This window comes from Aulonocara sp. 'chitande type north' Nkhata Bay, linkage group LG2 (genome assembly GCF_057382095.1).
Source record: "Aulonocara sp. 'chitande type north' Nkhata Bay isolate Kocher_YH1m ecotype deep benthic linkage group LG2, A_spYH_male_GT1.1, whole genome shotgun sequence".
NCBI classification, from domain to species: Eukaryota; Metazoa; Chordata; class Actinopteri; order Cichliformes; family Cichlidae; genus Aulonocara; species Aulonocara sp. 'chitande type north' Nkhata Bay.
The window spans coordinates 19,038,622-19,064,020 of NC_141345.1; the positions used below are offsets into that span (position 1 = coordinate 19,038,622).

The 25,399-nt window shown below is 43.5% G+C and overlaps 1 protein-coding gene across 2 annotated transcripts in view; it reads right to left on the bottom strand.

Moving 5' to 3' along the window:
• The window catches only part of tenm1 (teneurin transmembrane protein 1), a 204,444-nt gene that overhangs the window by 171,400 nt on the left and 7,645 nt on the right, over nt 1-25,399 (bottom strand). For both annotated transcript variants that reach the window (XM_086307559.1, XM_086307566.1), the window contains exons 2-3: nt 17,315-17,587; nt 13,347-13,682 (exon numbers count right to left, since the gene is read on the bottom strand). In XM_086307559.1, coding sequence (XP_086163685.1) covers nt 13,347-13,682; nt 17,315-17,531 — 553 coding nt within the window. In that variant the 5' untranslated portion in view covers nt 17,532-17,587. The remainder of the gene's footprint in view (nt 1-13,346; nt 13,683-17,314; nt 17,588-25,399) is intronic.

Below are 25,399 nucleotides of genomic sequence, written 5' to 3' on the forward strand. Positions count from 1 at the left end.
CTGGCAAGAGCTCTGCATTGGCCACGAGAAGCTTTTCCTACTGCAGCAGGGTGACCGGGTGACCAGGCAGCCATCCAATTGTCTGCCTGCTTCATTCCACACACACACATGCACACACACATGCGCACACACCGTCACCTGCAGACTACGCAATGCAAATTCAGTCCCATCCCCTCCCCTGACACCAACAGTCTCTTTTTCCCCCAGTCACCCATAAAATGCTCATGCCTTTAGCTTTTAGAGGCATTCCAAAACATTTTAAGAAGCGATTTATTTAACAGCATGATTATCTATCTGGTGTTCGAGCGATCTATCAAGCTAAGCGACTGGGTGTGCTATTACCGCCCGCTCCCCCAGCACAGGTGGCAGCTGTTTAGAGGACAAGCAAATGAGAAGCCCTGCCCCACCCAAAAAACAGACTAATTCTTGACGTATGTGTGAAAGTTTTCAAACGTACAATCTTTGCCACAGTGTGGCAAATTTGATTTGGTGGTCAATCTAGCATTCTGTGGCGGCACGCACATCTCTAAAGGAGTTACTTTTAAAAAATACAGATATATATAAAAATAAAACAGCCTCCTTTGCATGTTGAAAGCCTGGGGGTAATCCCATGTGTCTTAAATATGAAGGTGACGGCTTCTGCCAATCTGTCATGTCTCATCATAGCAAATGTATCTCTTCAGGGACCGCCAGTTTAGCATTAAGCATGTACATACATCACATCAATGCCACGAGACGAAAGCGCCCCATTTGTGTTTCTGACAGCTTTGTAGGGCCTCAAGGTGTGTGTGTGTTTGCACACATACACTGTGTGCACAGACAGAAAGAGGTACAGTGTCAGAAACAGACGGGAAAACAAACAGCAACAGAAAAAAAAGGCGAGGGAGCGAGTAATAAGCCAAGGCCTGGAGGAGTTTTCAGTTATTTACATATGCAGATTCTGGTCACCCTAGATCCCTTCCCTCATCAAGAGCAAACCAATTAAAAATCTCTTCATTTAATGTTTACCTTAATTAACCGTAACAATTAATGGCTTTCCAAAGTCCTATTGTGGTTTTTTCAATTAAAAGCTGTCTGTGAAAAAGGTTGCAATCCAATCCTATAAATCATACAGACAATTCTCCTCCATCCCAGGGCTGAAGTGAATGAGTGAAATAGACTCATACATCACTACTTTTCTCAGTGTGGCTTAAGCTTCAACTCGCACCTTACTTTAAAAAAAAGAAAGTAAGAAAACAAATAAAAGTAATTTTTCCTCAGATGTAGACAGGTTGTGTTTTCATGTCACTGTGTTCCCTGGCATGCGCGTGCATGTCCGACCATTCAACACTCCTATTGGTCAGCAGATTGTTGGGTAAGACCCAGCGGACCATTAGTTGTCCGAAGCTGCCAGGGCCGAGCGCTGATAATGACAGGTGGTGCACAAACCCTGGAGGTCTGACAGGCTCAGGGCATCGTGCCACGTAACAACAGCCTTCACTACTGGCACCATAACTGTGATGGCAGCCTTTAACGCTGGCGCTGACGCAGCTATGGCAGAAGAATCCCTGGCAGTTTGAGGACTGATGCGACAGAGGAGCAGCCATTACTACAAGTGGTTAAACTAAAATGGCAGCAACTGGTAATGGTGGGAAAACCGGCGCGCCGTTATTGCTGTGACTGGCATTTGAATCCCCGTGCAGGCTCAGATAGCGATTCTGATCGTCAGACTAACAATGAATCTGTGCGTTCATTATTCAGACGAGCTTTTTTCTTTTTATTACAGGAGACTGCTTAGCGACAGGTTCGGTTCATCAACACCGAGGATGGCATTGTGCAGGACGTAAAAGTCCCCGTTCACTTGTTCTCCCTCTTTCTCAGTCATTGTTCATTTAGGCTTTCGAGCTAACCATTCACACGGGCGTCTGTGCTCATACAAGCGTTTGAGACATAAGAGACATCAAAAATATTTGATTTCTGTTTTTTCTTTTCATCTTTTTTCTGTTTCATCCTCCCATCCAACCACTGCCTTGTCAGTACAGTTCATGCTTTCTACCACACCTCCAAAATACATAGCCCACTGACCTCCTCACACACAGAGAGCGCAAAAAACAGCAGGAGCGTGTGTGGGCATCCGAGTGTGCATGTGTGCGTGTCCGTACAGGCACCTTTGTGTCCTCCACCCCCTCTCAGCCTCTCTTCCCTAGTGCAGAACACTCTGATTTGCACTAATCTCTCGGTACACTCTCGGGGCTATTGTTCCTTTCTGCTGCGAGCTTATTCATGTGCCACTCACTGCGCTCTCCTCTCATTTTAATACCAACAGCGCTGCGAGCTAAAAACAGGCTTTAAGACTGCTTATTTGACTGTTTATGTTTAAAAAAGAGAAAAAAGTGTGTCTGCCTCTCACCTCCTCTGCTCTGTAGGTGACTGCAGGATTCTCTACAATTTAGCCGCCTATTAAAATGGCTGGACTCTGATGTTTCCATTGCAGTGTTTTTATGTATACAGCCTGTAGGCAGCCAGTGGACAGCTTGAGATGAAAGCTACGGCTGATGTTCTGATTTGATGACTGTTGCCATGGCAGCGGGATGACGATGGAGGAGGGGGTGAGGGAGAAAGAACAGAAAATTATCTCTCTCTCTCTCCCACCGCATCTGACTCTTTCTTTCTCTTCGTCTCATTTTCTCTCACTCACAAACACACATCCCTAACCCCGCATCAACCAGCTCTACAGTCCAGCAGGTCCTTCACTGGATCAGTGAGCTGTACGAGTCCATCATTAGGACAACAGGGTGGGGTCCGACATCCTGACAGCTTGTCAAGAACAGAGGCCTGCATGGCTAACTGCGTGATGAGACCACCATTAAAGAAGAGGAAAACCATACAACTGCACTGCTGCTACAACAAGGCACCTGGCGGATTCATGGTAACTCTTCAGCCTCTCCCGGATGGCTGAACGAGCAGTTCAATAAAAACGCTTTCTGGCTCCAGCGGATGTGTTTATAGCGTTTCCTCTGGCCAAGCGCAACACCAGGGTTAAGTTGATCATCTCTCACTCTGGTAAAATAGCCAGGGGAGCCCATGTACCTCTAGATCAACTCTACAACTTAAAGACCCTAAACGTTACAGCTTCGATGATCGATATGGCACTGAGCAATGTTCTTTACGAGCTAATAGACAAATCCATTCCTGCAAAACCCCTTGGGCCTCTGGAAGGCAAGAAGAGTGTTAAAGTACGTGGCTGTTTGCCTGATGTGTCCACTTAAACCTGCGCTTACACTCGCACACAAAACACACCAAAGAGGTCGGAGGAGAGAGCGGGATGGGGCTTGTGTGTCTCGTGCGTGTCCACATGTGCGGTTTCACCGGCACATCTGCAGACATCTCAGTTTCCGAGGGCATTGTCATTTCTGGATTCCCCTGAGGTTATCGAGGTCGTGGAGCTGCCAAGAGGAGATTTGTGTCTTGCAAGATCAGAAGGGGGGAAAACACACAAAATCCATTTCGTTCACATTGCTTAAACGCTCCTATCTGATACCCCTGGATAAGAGAGCTTACACGAGCCATGTGTAATTCCCTCACTATCTAATTAAAAGTCCAGATTGCCTAATAATTGTCAGAATTGCATCACACGGATCAGAATCCCATCTGAAATCTAACACCTGTTGCTGTTTCACTGAGTTCCATCAGCGCATAGAAATGGTAAGGAATGGTATTTCAAACATAGCTTTAACGCGCATCAAATGACTACTGTCAAAGAAAAAAAAAACTCACCAGTGCCTTTTTTAATGATGGATCTTAGCGAGCCTCTCCGGCTCTCTCTCCACTCTCTGCTCTCCTGCTTTGTCTTTACCCGAGCCGTTCACGCTCTCATTAAACCGTGTGGTCAGTTTTTGTACTTCGCTCTCTCACCAGACGCCTTCCGTGCCCTCGCTAACCTTCCGCAATTTCTTACTTGAACACAGCTTGGTCAAACTTGACTGAAAAACTTTGGCACATCATTATAAAAATAATGGACCGTGTTTACAAAGGCTATGAGGCTCCTCTATGACATTGTGCAGTCCCCTAGGCCCTCGAGCAACCTAGTTTATAGTCGGCTTGTAACATTTATGTTTAAGGTAACATTCATGCTTGTCTTATTTCAAGGCAAGGACAACAGCCACACTATGAAAAAAATATATATTTTAAATGACTTTATTTGAAGGTCTAAAAAGGAGCAATCTATTTTGGGGCAATATGCCTCATTTAGTGTTGGTAAGTATAAACCCTGCAGCATCTACTCTGTTACAGGGTAACTTCCACACTCTAATTCAAGGCAGAGAACATTAATACTGCTTATCGTTCATTTACTGAAAAAAAGAGCATATTAAGAGAAATGACAATTAGTGAGGATTGCCTTCTAGAGTCTTTCTCCAGTAATTATAGTGCACTTTGAATTAGCGGTAAGTTTGTAATGCAGATGGAAAGCGCTGCATTGAAATCATGCCTGAATTCTCACAAAGACGTGTGAGTGAAACTGCTGTCGTCTCGTGGTTTGTTTTTTTAAATTGCTTTACTGCTACAATTGCCAAATATTTTTCCATTCGTGAAAAAGCCTCACACTTAAGCAATTAATCTTTTCATAGTCACAAAAAACTGACTTTCAACGCTTGTTTGTAAAGTCTCCAAAAAGATTGGTTAGTCTAACCGACGACACACGTCCCAAATGTTTTCCATTTACAAAGATTTTTTTTGTTTTAAAAAAGGGATCAAATTCTAATTTTTGAGATGGAAAAATGATTAAATTGATGGCATTCTGCAATCCATCTTGGACAATTCCTTGTTTGAAAAAAAAAAATTGAAACGTATTTTAAACACATCAACAAAGAAATTAGTACTTGAGGGAAAATTTGTCTGAGAAATGAGTGTGGGCAAATTGAATTCAAGACCCGCAAGCTGTCAAGTGTAAATAAATTCATGTCTGGTGAGAATGAACGAGGAGGGGCCTTGCATTTTTCTGTTCAGATTATGTTTGGGCGTTAGATCACATGATCAAAGGCTTTTAATATTCATTTATTGACACGATTCCTTTGAAAACTTCATCTAATACCAGGCTGCTAAGCAGTGACAAAAGATAACACCCAACACTGAATACAAATGTTCAATTAATTAACAATCAATTACACAATAAAGTCATCTTGTGATCGCTTGGCTTTTTGTCTTAATGTGTTTACAACGTCTGCAATGGGTCAGATCGGCAAATCTGGGACAACCTACCTCGACCCATGGGAACGACATCCACGCTGAGCCGTGTTTTCAGAGCACTGCTTTCATTAAGCCTGATTGGTAACTCGGAGACTGTAAATGTTTGAGGCAATTTGAAAACCCATTTTCTTCAAACCATTATCTGCAGAGTATGGCGGAAAGGGAACATTCAGACCTTTCTAGAGTATTAATTTAGCGCCGCGATCAGACAGTTTTAAGGGAGTTGTCAAGTTTTTAAAAAGTAATGGACATCCTGCAGCCAATCGGGATCAAGTGCTTACTCAGGCCCGGGTAATTACACAGATATTTGCATTTAGCACAGAAAGTTATCTAGTATAAAGAGCGATAGGGCCTTTCGCTGGACTCCTGTTTGCGGACGCCTTGGAACCCGTTCATCTCATGGACGATGGATGAAACGCGCAGTGATATAAAACCAGGAGGCTGTCTGATACACGTCAATGTGTCAATCTCAAAAGTAGCGGGGAGAAAGATAAGCCTAAAGAAGAGGGTGACGAGTAAAACTGTTCAACTGATGAAAAACAAGTCAAGTAATTAGCATCTCATTATATGACAGCGCTGTAACTCAGATTATATAGCTAATGTTTGTTTTTATGATTATTATTCCACGCTGCAGTAATTCAGAAGACTGACACCTCTCTCTCATCAGCCCTCTCTCGTCTGTGTCTCAGCATTTACTATAGGCCTCTGACCGTCACAAAGTAACTGAACACCAGAGTCAATGACCCTCGCCATCATAAACCTATTTATTAACCCGGTCCTTTTTACTCAATTTATACGCAAGCAGCAGTGTAAAAGGCAACAGTGACTTTCTGAAGTCGTTTCAGCACAGCGGGGTTGCCAAAAAGTAGAGATGTTACTCATATGTACAGAATAGAGGAGCAACCTTTCATGGTTCAGTCTCAATTAGGGCTGCCACGATTAGTCGACTAGTCACGATTACGTCGACTATTAAAATCGTTGACGACAAATTTAATAGTCGACGCGTTGTTTGAAGCTTTGTAAGATCCCGAAAGACGCAGGAATAAGTAGTAGGATTTAAGAGTGTAATAATGGACTGAAACAGAAGATGGCAGCACTGCATGTATAAGGATGCCAGCTGCCGTTAAACCCAGAAGAAGAAGAAGCTGTGTCCCAGAATTCATAGCGCGGCCCAGCGCAGTTGTCAACAATGGCGGCAGCTAGTTAGTTTTAATATTACTCTTATTAGTCTTTTTGGGTCACAAAATAAAGTTTAACATATTTTCAGGCGAGAATGTAGCTGTGTAAACTTCAAATATCTGCTCAGTTTATCAAGACACCACATATTTTCAAAAGCGCTCGGACGTTTTCGGAGGCGTCTGTTACCCACTAGCTCGATAGCTAGCTGGGGGCAAGGCTCACTAGAGCCCGTGAGAACACCGGACTCCCAGCAAATAGTTTTCAAAGCCACCGCTGTCTTTCGCTACACATGTGATATAAGTCACTTAGATAACTTAAAAATGTTATTGTTTGGCTTTTTTTAGTATTTTATTTGTTCCTGAGTAAATCAGTTTGGCTGAGAAATAAAGTTATAGTTTTTACACAGCTGAATAAACGTCAAGCAGACAGCTGATTATCAGAAGTGTGAGATGCTTGAGAATCTACTCCCGTGTCCTGTTATATTTTAGATAGCAAGGAGCAGACGAGACTGAGTTTATTAAACTCCAACGAAACAATCTGCAGATTTCATTAAACTTTAATAAACTATCATCTTGTCTTTATTTTTAGTTAGCACATACCTTAAACACTTCAAGCTGTAAGCTAATGATATCTATATAAGAGCAGATGCATGCGGGTGCAATAAGCTGTACGTTTTACGTTCAATGGATCTGATTAGTCGACTAATTGCAAAAATAATCGGTGACTAGTCGACTATCAAAATAATCGTTTGTGGCAGCCCTAGTCTCAATAGAAGAAAAAAGGGCGGTAACCTGCTGGTGATTTGTAAAAAAAAAAATCGCAAGGTCACCTGGCGGGAGGCAACCTGTCTCTAAACAATTGCAGTGAACTGTTAACTGTTTGCTAACTGGTTTTATTTGGTTATAATCCTGTAAAACAGCAAGGTTGCTGAGCACCTTGTATCATTTTCACATTAAATCACTGCCCTGCAGCGACAATTTCACTGTTTTTGGAGGAGTTCTGCTTCAAATCTTTGAGGTTCTGCCAGGACTCTGAATCTGAATACTTAATGTGAATTTATGTGTTTGCAGACGGCAACAAACCTGCCAATTGTTTGACAGTTTACCACAGATAATCACGTATTACCACAAACAGATTGCATGTAATTGCTACCTTAACCCCATTCAGTTGCAGACAGATGGCAGACTGACTGCGTTTGCTCTTTTATTGTCATCTATGTGCACCAAATAACCATTTCAAAAGCCAACAAGATCAAGAGGTCATTGAACACGGTTGCAATAATTTAGTTTGCGCTGTTGTCTCCAACACAGTTTTGTGACTGTAGCATTACACATAAAATAACAGTTAAACAAATACTATGTATCTTTCTCAATAAACTGATATTTTTACATCCCTGTTTTTATATGGATTAAACACAAAAGCACAACTGGGTGGTGAGACTAGCTTCTTTCTGTGTTTCTCTACTCTTCAAAGAAATCAACTAATGGGTTTCCAGCTTAAGCTTCATAGTTAATGGCAGGTTTGAACTAGAGATGGCACGATACCACTTTTTTATGTCCGATACCGATATCATAAATTTGGATATCTGCCGATACCAATATGAATCCGATATAGTGTGTTTTTTTAATCAATAATAATAATAATATAATTTAATATATTGCTGCATTTTGTATAAGTTCATACTCAAGTTTAAATAAACAATAACACTAAAGCTATTCTGTTATACCTGTATGTAAAAAATATACTGCACCGAAAATATTTCATAGTTCAGCAAAACTGATCAATCTAATAAACTTAAACCTACTCAATCCTTCCTATTCTGGTATTTTAAAGAGTACTTAGCAGAAATATTAAGCAACCTAACTAATAGGGTTGCAAACTCCCAGCAAAAAGAAAAAGAAAAAGGGAACCACCCTCCACCTTATGATGCTTAATTGACGTAATCAACTTTAATTTGATGCAGTGTGGAAAAAAAAATGCGCAGAAATAAATTATTTTTCTACAATAATTAAATAGATTCAACATCTTTCTTCAACAGAATTGCAGACTGCACAGATGGTACCTTCCCAAAGGAAAAAGTAGTATAGCTTACTAGGGTATATTAGACTTAACAGTTACTATATACAGCAATGGACTTCTATACATTTTACATAAGATTAAAACTTTGGGTGTAAGATTCAGATAATTATTTATTAAAAGCTAGACATTTTAAATGAGAATAAGAAAGAAAAGTATGTCTTTGTGCCCCCCTTGTCCCTGTTCATGCCCTATCGGCCCCCCTGGCTAAACTTTGGTAGATCCGCCCCTGCACAGTTACCAGCCGTCAGCTACATAGAAAAAGATCCTGGTGTAGAAAGTAATATTAAATAAATTCTAACAACAGCTTATCAAGCTTAAACGTGCTGCTGTTGTTCAGCCGCTGGTTTCCTCTTTCTGGCGCAAAGTGGGCGATAAACAAACAAGAGAGACGGACTAGCGACAGAAAAGCCGATCAGCTGATCACTGATCAGTTTCATGATTGAAGTAGCAGCAAGAAGAGGGAGGGAGAGAAGAGGCGGTCGCTCCATATATCGGTTGTTAAGCTTAACGTGGGAATGCTTTACAAACATTCAGAGATGAACTTACACACTTGCTTTACTTCTCTCTGGGATAACTTCCTCGGAGATGAAATGCTGGTTTGGTAGCGAGGCTACAAATACACACAGCTGCTTTATCACGTGACCACACTGCTCCGACGTGCTACGGATATGGGCCGAGTTACGCAGTGTCACAAGTTCTGTGAGGTGCTTTTTTTGATATTTAATGGATCAGATTACATTTTTTATTTCTCTCCGATATCCAATCCAGTAATTTACATCAGTATCAGACCGATATGTAATATCTGTCTCAAGCCTCTGCTTTTTGGGGAAAAAAATATTTGTAATAGGTTAAACAGGATTTCTCCCGCACACGGGACTAAAGCTGCAGAATCTAGTCTATAAAAATTACAGAGCCCCTGAGACTAAGGAGGTGTGTGTGTGTGTGTGTGTGTTTCATTTGACCACAGTTCTGCCTGATTCACTTTGATTTCAAGTCCACAAAAATAGAACTAGTGAGCATGACTGGACTTAGTCTGTTGCTTACAGCTGAATGTGGGAGTCTTCCCTCTAGGTTTATTAATATTATAAATCCCTGCAGCTACAGAGGGAGGACTGATATGTGCATCACCAAAGCCAAAGATTTGTTTTGTGCACATTTATGCATGCAGCACAACAGGGATGGCATTTTAAATTATTCATATATACTAGTGCTGTCAAAATTATCGCGTTAATTGTTAAGATCAACGCGAAATGTTTAATGCATTAAAAAAATTTAACGCTGATTTTGTTTTTTTATTAATTTCCTGTAATCTAAGACCTTTAAATTCATGAGCACCTCTGGAGGAGGGGGCAACAGTGTGCTATGCTGGCGTTTGGCCTGACAGAAATGATTAGAAGAAGAAGAAGAAGTGACACCATGCTACTATCTAGCTAACACTAGCTAACACACGCAAGCATGGACGAGGGCGGACTTTTGGGTGGAAAGTTTCTCTTTAAGAAGTTGCCTGATGGCTTGTTGGACAAAACGAGAGTAAGATGCACAATTTGCAACGCTGAATTCAAGTACCACAGAAGCAGTTCATCACTGGCGTATCACCTGAGAGCAAAACACCCAACTGAATCCACCTCTACGGGACCTCGCCAGTCTACGCTTCAGGAGTATGGTGCTTGTGGACGAATAACAAAAAATGTGAGAGAAAAGGTAACCAATTCCTTGGTTGTTTGGATAGCTAAAAACTGCCGACCAGTTAGCATAGTAGAAGATGATGGACTGAGAGAAGTCATTCGTGCTGCATCAGGAGATGAGTGTTACAATCTGCCCTCGAGAGGAACCATTGTGTCGAGACTGCACACTTTGTATGGGGACCAGAGGGCTCAGCAGTCCAGCAAGCTTGTGCAAGTAAGGAATGTCGTTCTCACCGGAGACCACTGGACTTCGGTGAACAACGATAATTACTTAAAATATAAAGAATAAAAAAATTTAATTGGAGCCAGGCTATTAATAAAGTAATTGAGATTAATCGCAATTAATAACAGAAAATTGTGAGATTAGTTAGTTAATTTTTTTTAATCTATTGACAGCACTAATATATACACCTAAAAACATAAACAATGAAATGGATTTCTTAGCTTTGCTACACTTACACGAGCTGTCACACTCAGACTTACACAGTTTACAAGCTCAAGTCAAAAGATTTATTGCATGCTGGCCACCCGAAGCCTGAACTCCTTCAGTCAGTTTTACTGTCCAGTCCATTTATTCTGCAATACAACTATCGTCTTTCTGATGATTTGTTATCATGTTTTCTCACTAACCTGTAGTTGGTACACCTTCAGGTCACTCACTCCAGAGCATTCCCAGCCAGCTCCTTTTGGGATGAACTACTTTAGAATCAGTGTTCACTACCACTCCAGGTTTCCAAGTCTTATGTAATGCTTTCCCAGATAAAAGTATACTGCAGCCCATAATTTTAGACTGACACCTGGTTGTCCACATACTTTTGTCCATGTATTGTAAGTGGTGTACGTGTGTGTGCATCTCCCAGTAGTGAACTCCAGCTGAACTACACTTTCTTTCTACTGCCAATCTCCTCTGTTCTTGCGATGAACTGTCGTCAATTCGGGGTGTTGATGCTTTCCTGAGTTTGTCAGCAGGTCTGACTGGCGCTCGAAAATGCCTGCAGCCTTCCTCAAGGGAGGTGTCACAGTTGGACACACACACCCCACCACACAGCCTCCCACACACACACGCAAACATGAAAGAGAATAAAGACAGACATCTGTACAAATGTGGCTTCACACACAAGCTGAATCTCCTTTTCTTTTACTCTTTCTTAATCTGTCGAGCCCTCTCTCTATTTTCTCACACCTACACACACACACACACACACACACACACACACACACACACACACACACACACACACACACACACACGGGGACTAAATTGACTTGTCAGCTTCAATCAGACCAGGAACAAAAGGATTCCTGCCAGTTTGAAGCTGACATCATTAATAGGTTTGGGGGGGGTGAGCTCTGAAGACAAAGGGAGTGCAAGGTCGGGCCGACTTAAAATGCACTTTCATTTTGGCAGGGACGTTAGCTTTTAGATTTCAGCCCCTTCACGCCATCATCTTTTTGCGAGTGCCTCTAACTTTCATTATCGTCCGGGAACAGAGGGGCGTGTGAGACTTTGTTGTGACATTTCCTATTAGAGGATGCCACGCATGGACACACCTGGCCATGTCTCAGAGAGAGATGGACAGGAAGAGGATAAGAATAAATGGGCTGCTGCCGGTGGTGGAGAGGGAATAAGGTTGCAGAGTAAAAAGGATACGGACGCAGCAGAGGAGCATAGGTGTGAGTGAAAAGGGGGGAGAGCGTGTTCTTGAGAAAAGTTTGGAGAGAGAAACACAGGACATGCATTACATCATCATGTGACACATGAAATCCACACATAAACCGGCTTTCCTGGTGCACTGTAGCAGCAAAGCCCAACACTTTGAACATTTTAATCCTCCCCTCTTACGTCTGTGACTTCATCCATCCTTATTCCCTGCTGTCTGCTTCATTCAAAGCTGCCTCCACCTTTTTTTCTTTTCTTTTTTTTTGCAGTTTTAATTCTGACCCCGGATAAAGACAGAGTCCCTCATCTGAAATGGTAATATCTTTGGACCATATGCACGCAGCCATCACAAATTGGTTACTGTGTACTGCTGCAAGCATTCCCACTCTCTCTCACCCTCATTTTCAGTGACGCTGACTTCCTGTCCAGTGCACCAGCTATTCCCAAGCATCCCAAAACCTTTCTAGCTCCTTTTTCGCTCTCTCCTCTGTCTTCCCAGTCTTTCACCATCTTTGTCTAGCACTCACTTGAAACTAGCGTCTCCTTCACCTGTTTTACCCTCAACCACTCATTCCCTTTTATTCTCATTCTAATTATACCATTACATTACCATTTCTATTCTCTCATTTGCATTTTTTGCTTGCCCCTTCTCCTTCTCCCCTCTCTCTTTTTCTCCATCACCCTTCCTTTTCTCAGCCACTGAATACGTTCCACCTTTTTTGCGGCACATAAACAGACAGTGCCCTTGGGGACGGGTTGGAGAGCTCTGTCTTTGTTTGCGTGCACCTCTAACTAACTCTCCATCTGCAGGGAGCCCAGCCAAGCCCAGCAGCGCAAGACAGATAGCTGGCACCATCCCAGGCTCTTCTCTAGTTGGCCCAATATCTTCACCCCCTCCCCACCTCGCCTGCCTCTCAACTTCTCCTTCCTTCTAGGCTAGAGTCTTCCCACAGAGGCGGTTGTCAGATGCCCTCAGGCAGCCATTCAGGCACTGTAGACATGGGACCGCTACAATTCCTTTAATCCAAAATCTCCAATCCTTTTTCCAACTCATATTCTGTGGATGTTCATCATTGGACTTTCCTTGAGCTCAGAGTCAACCCCAGCTTCACCTTCAATAAGAGCTCACTTCAGAGACTAAATAACCAATAGTACATTTACTCTATTTAGTCACATCAAATAGCCTTCAAAGAAAGAGGAACTTAAGCATTAGCTTTAGTTCGAATACTGAGAGTTTCAATCACGCAATGGACCAGGGGTGTAACTTAAATCTCAAAAAAAAGAAGAATGTTAGGTGTTGTTTTTCTTTTTGCGTTTATTTTGCGTCTCTTTTCTATAATGAGGCTATAAGTGTAGGATGTGAAACACCATCTCACTTCACCACATGCTGCATCCTCCTTGCTTGTAGAAAAGAAAATCATCAAAGGTGTGCTACTAAATTATCTGCCAAGCCGATCTCCACTGCTGATGGACAATCCCATTAACGAGTAAGAAGAGAGGGTTTTTTCCCCACTCACCATTGTCAGGCTCAGACTTCCTGTCGTGCTCGGTGTCAGTTAGAGAGAGGGCGGAGTTGGCGCGGCTCGTGAGGCAGGAGCTCTGCTCAGACTTGAGGCCGCGCATCCACATGTGCTGCAGGCCGTGAGCGGGAGACGGGTCCACCTCCGGCTCCGTGTCCACGTCCGAACCCACACCGAGGGAGTAGCCGTGGCTGTGGACGTGCCCGGTCGGTCCAGAGCACAACACTTCCTCTTCCTCCTCCTGATGCTGCTGATGCTGCTGCTGCTGCTGCTGCTGTTGGTGGATGTGAAAGTCTGGGCTCCTCAACTGCCCGGCCTTACAGAAGTCTAAATCTAGAGGGAGGGAGGGGAGACATGCAAAATGAGCACGCACAGCCAAAGAACTGCAAAGCCTCTAATACTGGCGTGTGTTTTTTATTTGCTTCAGCGACTAAGCTGACCAGGTGTTTGCTAAAGACAGGCATTTACAAGCCAAACAGCGAACACCTCCCAAATTATTCCAACAGGCAGGCTGTTATTTGAGCAAGCATTTATTAAAAGTTTTTTTTTTCTTCTTCTTTTTTAGCAGAGGTCCAAATCAAAATGCCAGCCTCAATTTTTCTTAACCATTTGCAGTGAGGCTATATCCTGTTCGGGCTGCCCGATGTGTGTTATTGAGCTCGAGATGTATTGAACTGCTGCTCAAACAGAGCACTGATCTCATCTATATTCTCCTTGGTGGGGTGAAGAGATCAGATAAAAATCAAACCTTATTAATATTGACTCAGACTGAGGGAAAAATTGAGCCTCATATGCTTTCAGGTATTAGAACGCCCTCCAATCCCGAGCATCAACCTGTTATCTGAGAACATCAGATATACTGTGTTAGTCCTCTGGTTACACTTCAATTCAATTCAATTCAATTGAGTGCTACTTTTTTTTTTCCTGTAGAGGCAGTTGAGTAAATTTTCTTTCTCACCACATGAGTTTTCTGTTTAGAATGTATAAGTGGAAGTGAAGGAACTGATGTAATTGTGAAGAAATGAGGGCATCAATTGAAATCCATATAGATAGCAGCCTGGTACCACAGGCCCCTCTGAGAACAGAGGAAAGAAACACTTCCCTTCCTTCTCACTTAGCGCAGCTAATACGCGTGTTAGGTCAGGTCCTCTGAACATGAACCGCAGCGTTTCAATAAAAGCCGCAGTCCTGTTGACCACTTCATTGACCAGCGATGTGTCCTGCTGTGCCTGTTTGATGGGGTCAAGACCAAGTCTGGCTCACATACTGTTCTGCTGGAATTAAAGCAGCCAAAGATTGGTCACCACTCCACACTACTGTTTAGTTCAAATTGGCTGCAAGAGGGCAATTTGGAAGCAAATTGGCCATTTCCCAGTAGCAACAAACACGGATTGACTGCAAACTGAAAAGTTGTCTAACCGCTTTGTTTTGAAACGTATTTATGATAAAACAAGAGGCCGGGGGTGGAAGTGATTAGAGCGACAATATTTTTCTTTGAAGAACTTCCCATTTCCTGCCATTACAGTCACCCGCTCAGGCCTCCGGACTATTTATGTGACTGTTTTATATTACTGTGCTTTCTTCCAATCTCGTAAGTACCTGTCATGAGCAAAAATCATTATTTGCCAAGCAGTTTGGGTAAAACAATCACAAGAAAGTAGGCTGAATATAATGTACAAAATCCCTGAATTGGATCCCAAATTTTAGCTTTGTGTTTCTTTCTCTGTTTGAGTTAAGAGCTTGCACATTTATAAAAGTATTTCTAACTCTTTCAATCAAATATGTAATTAAACTTGGGGTCATATATAGAGTCCACGTTGGGACTGTAGCACTGTTGCCTCACAGAAAGAAGGTCCTGAGTTTGACTCCGCCGTGTGGCCGGAGTCTTTCTGTGTGGACTTTGCATGTTCTCCCCGTGTTTGCGTGGGTTCTCTCCAGGTTCTCCGGCTTCCTCCCACAGTCCAAAGACGTGCATTTATTGGGGTTAGGTTAATTGAGGATTCTAAACGGCCACTTGCTTTTTAAAATCTATTCTTAATTACAGATTAGGTTTGATTAACTAACTGAAGTCTCTCTAAAAGGAGAGAAACTCCGAGAACCCGTCTGAGACACTTTTAATTGTTATTGTGCACACTTAGCAATAATGTTTGTAAACCTAATGAACTCGGGGCACGTACACTGCCCCTCTGTGTGATCGGCTGGGATCATGCGCAGCGCTTTTATTTATTTGTTTATTTTTTTGCTCTTTTTAGTATAAGAGTTGGCAGGAGCCTTGTATGTTTATGTACAGAGCAGTTTACAGAGAACTTCTGGTTTTGTCTATTTGGTGTCATCAGAAGGTATTTTGCAAGAATGTGAAATGAATTAGTTGGAAAAAGGTTCATAAATAATCAGATTCTTACTTAATTCAAATATTTAAACTGTGATGCATTTCTGGCTTTCTAAACAGCATGCTGAAAAAGCACGAATTAATTAGCATCCATTAGTAGAGGAAAAAAATGTAATTATTTTGGTCATTCGTTTTCAGCTCTGTAAAATGGTCACGTCGCTGGGGACCTGGCTGTCTATCTGGCCATCTATCAACAGTATCTGTCCAAAGTAAACAGGCTTAGCACAGACAGGTGCAGCGCAGAAAGGAGGTGATGTGGGATTAAATGGAAAGAGAGAGGAATTTGTAATATTAGTGGATAGTGAAACACGTGGGAAAAAGAAAAGGAAGGATAGGAACCGGAAGGAACGGGAGGAGAGGGCAAGATGGGGAGGCTTAAAAGATGAAGGAAAATATGAAGAACATGGGTGGGGAATTAAATGAGAAACGAATTGGCTGATCTTTGTCACGAACACCGTAATCCATTAAAAATGTCACTGGAGGCAATGTCCCCCCTTAACAGTTGGTTACTTTGGTAGGGTATACTATATATAACTCTGTGGCCCAAAGATGAACAGATGTGCTTTGCAGAACCGGCTGCCATTGACATTTGAAAGGCTGCTTTGGGGGGGTCTCGTGCACCTTACCATATGACACTGATGGCAGGGGATGTTGTTTGTTATGGAAACAGAAAGGCGAGTAACTGCTGAAAAAGGCAAGTGCTCTTTTGACACCGCAGTGTCGTGGAATATATCGAGGCAGCATCATTATGACTAATGGCCATTGACAGGTTGCCGTATGGGCAAACAGGACGACAAAATCCATAGCAGGTGGCATTCAAACCATGAAATCCCTGGAGCGGGCCGCTTGTCAGGAGTTGTAACCGTTATGAATGGCTAATGTCGCTTGTTAGCATGGTGGGTAGGTCTTGCAGAGGAGCACAAGGTTGAGATAGTGGAAAGAGTATCTATTGATCACCATGAACCCTGCACAGTGGCGTGCTCCCGATGAGGTGCTGCTTCTCTTTTAACACCACACATGACCTGCATAAAGGCCATCCATCACAGCGCATGCTGGCCCATTTCTCCTCCTGTCACCAACAGGGAAGACATTTTTCGGTGTGTACGTGTCGGGGTGTGTGTACGTGTCGGGGTGTGTGTACATGTCGGGGTGTGTGCACGCGCGTATATGCAAGCGTGTGTGCATGTATGCGTGCCTCTGTCTGCCCGTGTCAGTATCTGTGTGTGTGTGTAATGAAGGGTGGTGTTCCACCCCAGGTGAGGCCAGAGAGGTTTGGGGTTGACCTAGTTTAGCTGTGGGAGAGAAATATCACCTCCGTGGAGAAGAGGTAATTGGCTGCCTCCGACTGTCCTTCTGGCTCATTGTGGACTGTAATAGGTAATTCACAGAGGTCTTTTTAAAGACCTCTGTGTGTGTGTGTGTGTGTGTGTGTGTGTGTCTGCCTGCCTGCCTATCTTTTGGTGCCAGTATCCATTTGAGTACACATACAGTATCTTTGCAACCGCGGACGTATATTTCAAGGTAACTATATCCAGCCTAAGCATGCCCTGATAGCATGATAAGCGTGACCTTGTACCTTGTTGGGGTTGGCTGTAGTTGCTCTGCCTTTCCCGATGTGAACCGAGGGTGAGGCGAAGCTCGTGTGTGTAGTCAGGCAGGGTCTCGCGTGATGTGTAGGAGCGGTGATGGGTGCGCCCATCCTCACTCTCATCGGATGAGCTGGTGTAGGACATCTCCATTTCATGGCGCCCCTTAGACAACGGCTGGTAGGGTTTGCTGTCCATCTCCTCCATGGCTCGCAGGGCTCCACTTTAGTCACTCAGCACAGCCACAGCACAGAGCACAGAGTCTGGAAGAAAACGAGGCGGGTGAGACGCAGGGCAATGGGGTAGAAACAGCGAGGAAGGGAAAAGGGCAGCAGGGAGAAAGAAGAATGGGCCAGCAGTGGAAAATGAAAGGAAACAGGGGATAAAACAGACAGGGGCAGAGGAGAAAAATAGCGCAAAAGTCTATTATTGAACACAGTGGAACAGTATTGCAACATCTGCTCATTCCAATTACAGCAGACATTCATAAACAGCATTTGGCTTCTTTCATATTTCACACCAAAGATTGCTCCAAATCAATACGCTCAGAAGGGACCGCGATGGTAGCCATTATGTCCGCACGTGTTTGAAAAAAAATTGGCCCAAATAAAGCAAAGCTTAGTGTTCTGTCAGTTGCGGTTTCTATTTTTCCTCTCGCTACTTTAAGCTTTATCTCTCTTTTACAGACGAGCATTGACAAGCTACGAATAAATCTACAAATTTGTCGCTGAGAGCCGTGTCTCTCACTCTCATTAAACGCTGTGACTCACCAGATTCTGAAGTAATGATGAAATGCTATTAGAAGCCAGTCTTTACAGTGTCATTGCCCTCCCGAATGGAGTAATGATAAATCAGCTCTTTTGGCTCTATTCAGCTCCGATTCTCTTGTTCTTCTTTCAACCACATCAAAATCTGCTTCCGATAACGTCCATCGCTATATACTTATACCGCCAAACTAATGATTGATTGGGACGACGATTAGAGCACAGAAGACGTGATTAGAAAATACTTCATTCATATTAGTTCTCTTTCATCGTGCCCTGCTCGAGGCCTTTCCAGCCTATTTCCTGCAGTTATAAAGCTTCTAAATGGAGCTTGAGAGGGTCATTGCTCATAGAGACAAAGTGCTATGGTATTGACCTCTTCAGGGAGTCCTGTAGTCCATATATCAAAGCCATTAGAGCGTGCCTGCTCAATACCTCAGAGATCTGCGGCATAGGGTGATCACCACCCGCCTGATACAAGTTTACAGCTGACCTTTCTACCACTGCAGTAACGCTTTTATTCCACCTGAAAGCCTCCCTAGCCTGGCCTTGCACTCACCCTCCTCATCCCCTCCATGCATGCACACACACACACATGCAGACCACCCACTGACCTCTGACAGCAAACAGTCAAAAAATGGGCCAAGTCAGTCGCGCATTCATCTTGCACACACCCCCACCCTAAAAGCTCACCACTAGCCTTTGCTTGCATCCATCTTTCCCCCTTTAAGCACAACAGGGCCTTTTAAAGTGCACAAGAGCATTTTCTGTGCAATTATCTCACTTCTCAGTCCGTACAGTAGCGTACAGTAAGCTTCTCCGGATTCACTCGCACGCATGCTTGTGGTTCTCTCTGCAATCATGATGCCTTTGGTTTTGATTGGCAGAAGTTATTGCAAGGAATCAAAGCCCGCTATTATCTCAGCTGCCCTGTCAGAACGGGATTGACTGGTGTCACCTTCTCTCTGGTACGGTGAGGAGCGAGTATACATTACCCTGTGAGCTCTGAGCTTGCTTCAGGCACTGACTGCTGTCTGTCTCTACAGAGGCTCTCTGTCCCGTTTGATTTCTGTCTTACATTTACACAGAAAAATGAAAGACTGCAACGCGGCACAAAGGGGCATCATCTTGTTCCTCCGCCGCGCGTTTGAACTCGCACAGATGGTGTAGTGAACATTGCTCTTAATAAATGTAGTTGCGCTTGTATGTGACATGTATAATTCCCTCTTTCTTGTACCGGTCCACCTCTGCTTTCCCTCCTCCCCGCTCTTCCCCTGCCTCGCACGCTCTCCGCCCTCCACCTCGTCCTTCGAGGCTCCTGCGTTTAGAGAAGTAAGCCTGCTGGCGGGGGTTATTCCTGCTAATTCTAGCCCACAGTAGGGTGCCCATTAGGGGGGTTGATTCTCGGTTTTGATGTTGAAACCTGGAGATTGTTTCCTAGAGCCAAGCTTGCTTCAAACAAGACACAGGGGCGTTCTCTAGGACAAGTCAGCATGTGCCACCTGAGCTCAACACCAGGCGAGATTCACAGCTGAGGAATAACCACCTTGGGGCAGAGTGGGCACATTGGCTCAGCTACTGGCAACTCTTCCAAGAGAAAAAGCACAATTGCTCTGAAAAGGTCCAAAGATGTTGTTATAATTAGCTCCGTGCTAGAGTAAATTTTTAATATAGGATTCTTTCAGACCATCCTTACAAGGTTTGTATCATCTCTCATCATTTATTTATACACTTGTAGAACACGGGACTACACGGTGCATTTGTTAAGCTAAGTGCTTCATTGTATCACCATACTGCCAGTTACTAAAAATGATCATAGTCTGATTGCAAATGCAAAGACAGACTGACTGGGAGACTGTAAAAAAACGTATAAGCTATAAGATATGTGTCACAAATCGATTATGGGTGAATATTTTTATGCACTGAATCTCTTATTATTCGGTGAATAGCATAATAAACGTGTTTCTGCTATGAATGGAAAGCAGTGATAAAATAGAAATAGAAAATCTATTCTCACTTGTTAGATAGACACAAACAATATGGGAAACATATGGGCTGTTGCTAAGGTGATCAAGCAGCCTGCATCTTAGGAGGAGGAGCTATGTATTTAGTATAACTTTGAATTTAGTTTTAGCTGTTCTGGCAGCCAGAAATATCTCATTTTTGCATTCTTCATGGTTGTTAATGTTTTCATCGGTAAGGAGATTATAGGCCTTGACCCTGGAGGTACATTATCACTATCTGTTTGAAATGAACACTGAGCTTTTTCAGTGTGTCAAAAGCAGCCACAATCACTGTCTTTATTTCACAAACAGCAACCCTGGAGGCTGAAAAAGGAAGCCAAAGTAGAGATGCCAAAATTCACAGTTCACTTGAAGCAGGCTCCAAAAGTGAGTCAATCTCCGTAGTCTTCAATGTTAAAAATGCTGAACCTTAAAGAGGAAATTATTGGGATTACAGTCTGGAACAAAAATCGTATTTTTTTGTTCCCATCGATAATTTGTTTTGCATCTCTGCAGCTATCAAGGATTATGCTTTCTTTTTTTTTTATTAGGTTTTAAAGTTAGGGGCGTGGCCTCTTTGACAGACATCTGGATGCTTCGTGTGGTACAGCTCATCCATAAACTTTGTGTTCCAGTTTTGATAGGTACAAGTATTTTATTTGTGTTTTACTTAGCACTGATGGTATAATTTGTATAATTATGGTCAATCAAGATTGCACCAGCTATGTTGGAGACTTCACGTTAGGTATGTTGTTGACTACTACCATCTTTTATACAAGGGGTCAGCAACCTTTAACACCCAAAGAGCCATTTGGACGCGATTTCCACGCAAAAGAAAACACTGGGAGCCGCAAATACTTTTTGACATCTAAAATGAAGATAACACTGTATATATTGTTTTTTTTTTTCACCTTTATGCTTTGTGTGAACAACTAAGGTGTGTTGCTTAAATCCATGAAGTGCTACAGAGAAAATTACATTTTATTTATGTAATTAACACATTTTGAACTCTTAAAGAAATATAACAAAAGGAAAGACACCCAGCTGAACTAAAATGATCCATGTAGCAAACAAAAACTGTTGAGAGCCGCCAGCCTTATATCGCCTTTGGGCTTTTGGAGCATTGACCCCAAAATAATTGGGGGGAAAAAGCACTATGCTGCTGAAAAATGAAAAATAGATATTTGCAAAATTCTGCCTAAATATGTATTTTACCATGTTAAGGTGTGTGGCGGGGCGTGGTCTGCAGAGCCGCTGCAGGGGAGGCGGACGCACCTGAGCGGCACCCGCAATCGCGCCTCGCCGCCTTAACGTCTGTGGTCTCTATGCTGTTGTGTTGGTATGTGTCGGGCTGTGAGCTTTAACACCGGCTGTATGCGTACAGCAACCGTGTGTGAAAAGTGGTCAATAGAGAGATGCTGAAAAGCATGTTCATGCAAACATCGTCGGGCCTGCCGTGATATGTTTACAATGGGACTTCTGCTCCTGAACCTCTGCGCACAGCGTCTGCAAATCGGGGCTGTACGAAGTCACTTTCATCTTTACGCAGGACTGTAAGCTGTCGTCTGTGAGGCGTGAGCGGTGTTTGTTTTTAACATAGTTCACGGTGGAGCTGCTGACATGATGTGGATCCGAAGATCCAGAATTGTCTTACCTGGGGTTGAAAGTCTCAATAAATGCACGGCAAGTGTGACGCTTATTTTGAGCGATTAAGAAAATTATAGAATATAATTTTATTTTTATATTCCAATATCACAATAATCTTCCAATTTAGAACTACAAGTTAAAAAAGAACTAACATAAATAAAATACACTTCAGCTAATTACTTAAAAATAATAATTTATTTTCCCAAACCACGCGGAGCCGCACTAAAAGGAGCCGCAGGTTGCCGACCCCTGTTTTATACAGTCTACTTGATTGTACAGCAAAATATACTGCTTAAAAATGTAAAGAACACCTTTTAATCAGAGTAGAGCATCAAGTTGATTAAACTTCTGGGACATTGATCAGTTAAGTAGCAGAGAGGGTTGTTAATCAGTTTCAGCTGCTTTGGTGTCAATGAATTTAACAACAGGTGGACTAAAGGAGCGACAAGGAAACAACCAGCTAAACAGGAATGGTTTTACAGGTGGAGGACACTGACTTTTTTTTTTATCCTAATCTTTTCGGTTTTTTCACTAGTTTTGATAGTGTTAGTGTCAGTGTCACTACTAGTAACATGAGGTGATATCTGGACCATATAAAGGTTGCAAAGATAGTCCAATTCCTCCAGGGTGGCACAGTCTCATGAGTCTGGAGGAGATTCCAGGAAACAGACAGTTACTATAGGAGAGCTGGACTGGGCCGTAGAGGGTCCTTTACCCATCAGCAGGACTGGTATCTGCTCCTTTGTGCAACGAGGAGTAGGATGAGCGCTGCCGACTACAAAATGACCTCCAGCAGATCACTGGTGTCTCTGACCAGGCAATCTGACACAGACTTCATGAGAGTGGCTTGAGGAACTCGTCCTCTTGTGGGCCCTGTGCTCACTCTCTAGTGCTGTGGAGCCTGACTGGCATTAGCCATAGAATACCAAAATTGGCAGGTCCACCACTGGCACCACAGATGAGAACAGGTTCACCCTGAGGACATGTGACAGATATGAAAGGGTCTGGAGAAGCCTTGGAGAATTTTATACTGCCTGTAACATCGTTCGGGATAACTGGTTTGGTGGTCGGTGAAGGTCTGGAGAGGCATATCCATGGTGGGACACGCAGACCTCTACAGGCTAGTCAATGACATCATGAGTGCCATTAAGTATCATGATGAAATGCTTGGACTCATTATCACACCCTACGTCAGTCCAATGGGTCCTGGGTTCACCCTGGTGGATGACAGTGTTCTGCCTCATGTGGTGAGAGTCTGGAGGCAATTCCTGAAGGATGAAGGAAATGATCAAAATGATCTAGCCCTGTTATCCCCTTCCAGTGCTTATCCACTGCCACTAGCCATTTTTTCTATTTCTTATCAATCCCTCTTACACACACACACACACACACACACACACACACACACACACACACACACACACACACACACACACACACACACACACACAGTGACACGGGAGTGATAATCCATGGCTACACAAATGCAATAATATCTAATGGGACCCTTCACCCACTTGATCCTCCGTCCTATCTATCTATTTATTCAAACAGTGCAGCCATGGACAAAATCTGCTTAGAGAAGTGATCGAGGCTCACATACACAACTTGCTTTTAAAAAGGATTTACGCTCCGAGTCTCCTCTGGAGGGGCGGGGTCCCTCAGATGTCCAACAGCAGCGACGATAACACAAACAGCACGGTCGAGATTGTCATGTGAAAAGGCAAGGACCATGAGGACAAGTCAAAACCAATTTTCGCTTCCCAATCTCAAATGAATGTGCTGAAGTCATGAAGCAAAAAGAAGAGAGAGCATGCAAAATGGAAAAAGAGAATGAGGCAGAGAGAGGATTGGGGCCAGGCAGAGGCAGTGAAATTGAGTTTCAAACTGGTAAATAAACAAGGAGGACGGGGAGAGCAGAGTGGCATCCAACCATATTAGTCCTCAGATTATTGATACAGTATCGTTCCAGGATTACATGCAGAGAAGGCTCTTATTTTCATAACAGGCCGGAGACCCCATGTGAGTAGGAAGCTAGTTTCTTTGTTAGCTCTCGCCTTTATACGTTTCCTTGAAGCTTGTTTGCACAGAGACAAGCTAATTCTGCTCGCTAAACAGGCCCGGCGAGTCGCAGGAATGACGATGAGGAACCTTGAGAAAATATATTCATGCCACAGCATAGACTTATCGCCCCAGATGCTCCAAAGTGAAGTTATGACAATCCTGTCGCTGTTTGCAGGTTTTCATTTTGTCTACCATTACAATGGCTTAATCATCAGAAGCAATTGAGGCACAGTCTGTAGCTGCAAATGCAGATCCAGGCTACAGGTCCTACGGGAGTAAACAGTGAGCTGTCAGAGAGAGAGAGCGCTTCTCCTAAAGCGAGGGTGTATGTGTCTGTGTGTGTGTGTGTGCACCTCCTGTGTGTGTTTGTGGCTGTTTGCATGGAGAGATGGGAGGAGGATGTGTGTGCGTGTGGGGGGGAGAGGGCTTAAAAAGCTATCTTCTCCATTCGTTAGCACCACCACGGTTCCTCAGGCATATGACAGGGACGACGATGACGAGCGGCCCTGAAGGACCCACAGGACCCTGTTATACCTAAACCACCCACAACACAACAAAAGAGTGCACCACCCACTGGGAGCCCTCGGCTCCTGCTGAGAGGAGGGAGGGAGGGATGAACGGCGAACAAGGATAAGGGGAGTGATGGATAGATAATAAGAAATGGAGAGATTTCACTATGAAAATGGGGAGCATTGAAGGATAGAGAGATTGCCAAGTGAGACATGGAGTGATAGAGGGTTTTAATTAGTGGATAAGGGCTAGCTATCTGTGGGCGGCAGCAGCACTCTTGTCACGTAGTTGTGCTTTCATAGCTGACCAAGCCTGAAATCTCTTGCTGCCGAATTTACCAGCAGAACACATACTGTAGCACACAAGCACACACACACATATAAATATATATAAATATATATATACATACGCATGCTCGGACACATAAACCTCAGCATACAGACTTTATTAGCTCCTGGGTTTGAAGATGAACAACACACTGACAATCATCCACAGATGGACACACACACACACACACTCAGTGCCCTTGCGCCTACAAGTTCTTATAGCATTTCACGCTAGCTGACAAACAGCACACTTGAACACCCACATGCCACAGAGGCTCAACAGTCTTCACTGGCCTTCTCAGCAAAGACAGCATTGTGCGAACCCCGCTTGCTGTTCCTGTGTTGTCGTCGCAGTGTCTTTCACCATTCAGCCTCCGGTTCACCGTACGCCCTCATTATTCCGCACACCGTATAACCCAAGGTTAATGCATCTGCTGCATGTGCAAAGCAAGTCGTATAGGTGACACGTGTAGCCCTGCAAATCCTTGTTGTATTCCCACCCGTGTTAGAATGAGAGCATGACCAAGAAGCAGGAAATAAAGTCTGCGTGCGTCCGCTCACGGAGCAGATCGGCCCTTGTCAGGAGCTGTCAGGAGCTGTCAGGACCAACCTGGGCCATTTGACTATTTATAGTGGACATGGCTCAAATCCCATATCAGCGCTTCATGCCTGAGCAGTGTGGAGAAATCCATAAGGTCCTACACTATTCATGCTCTCTGAATGTGGCCTAGAGCAAGGGAGTAGCTAAGCTTTAACTTTTC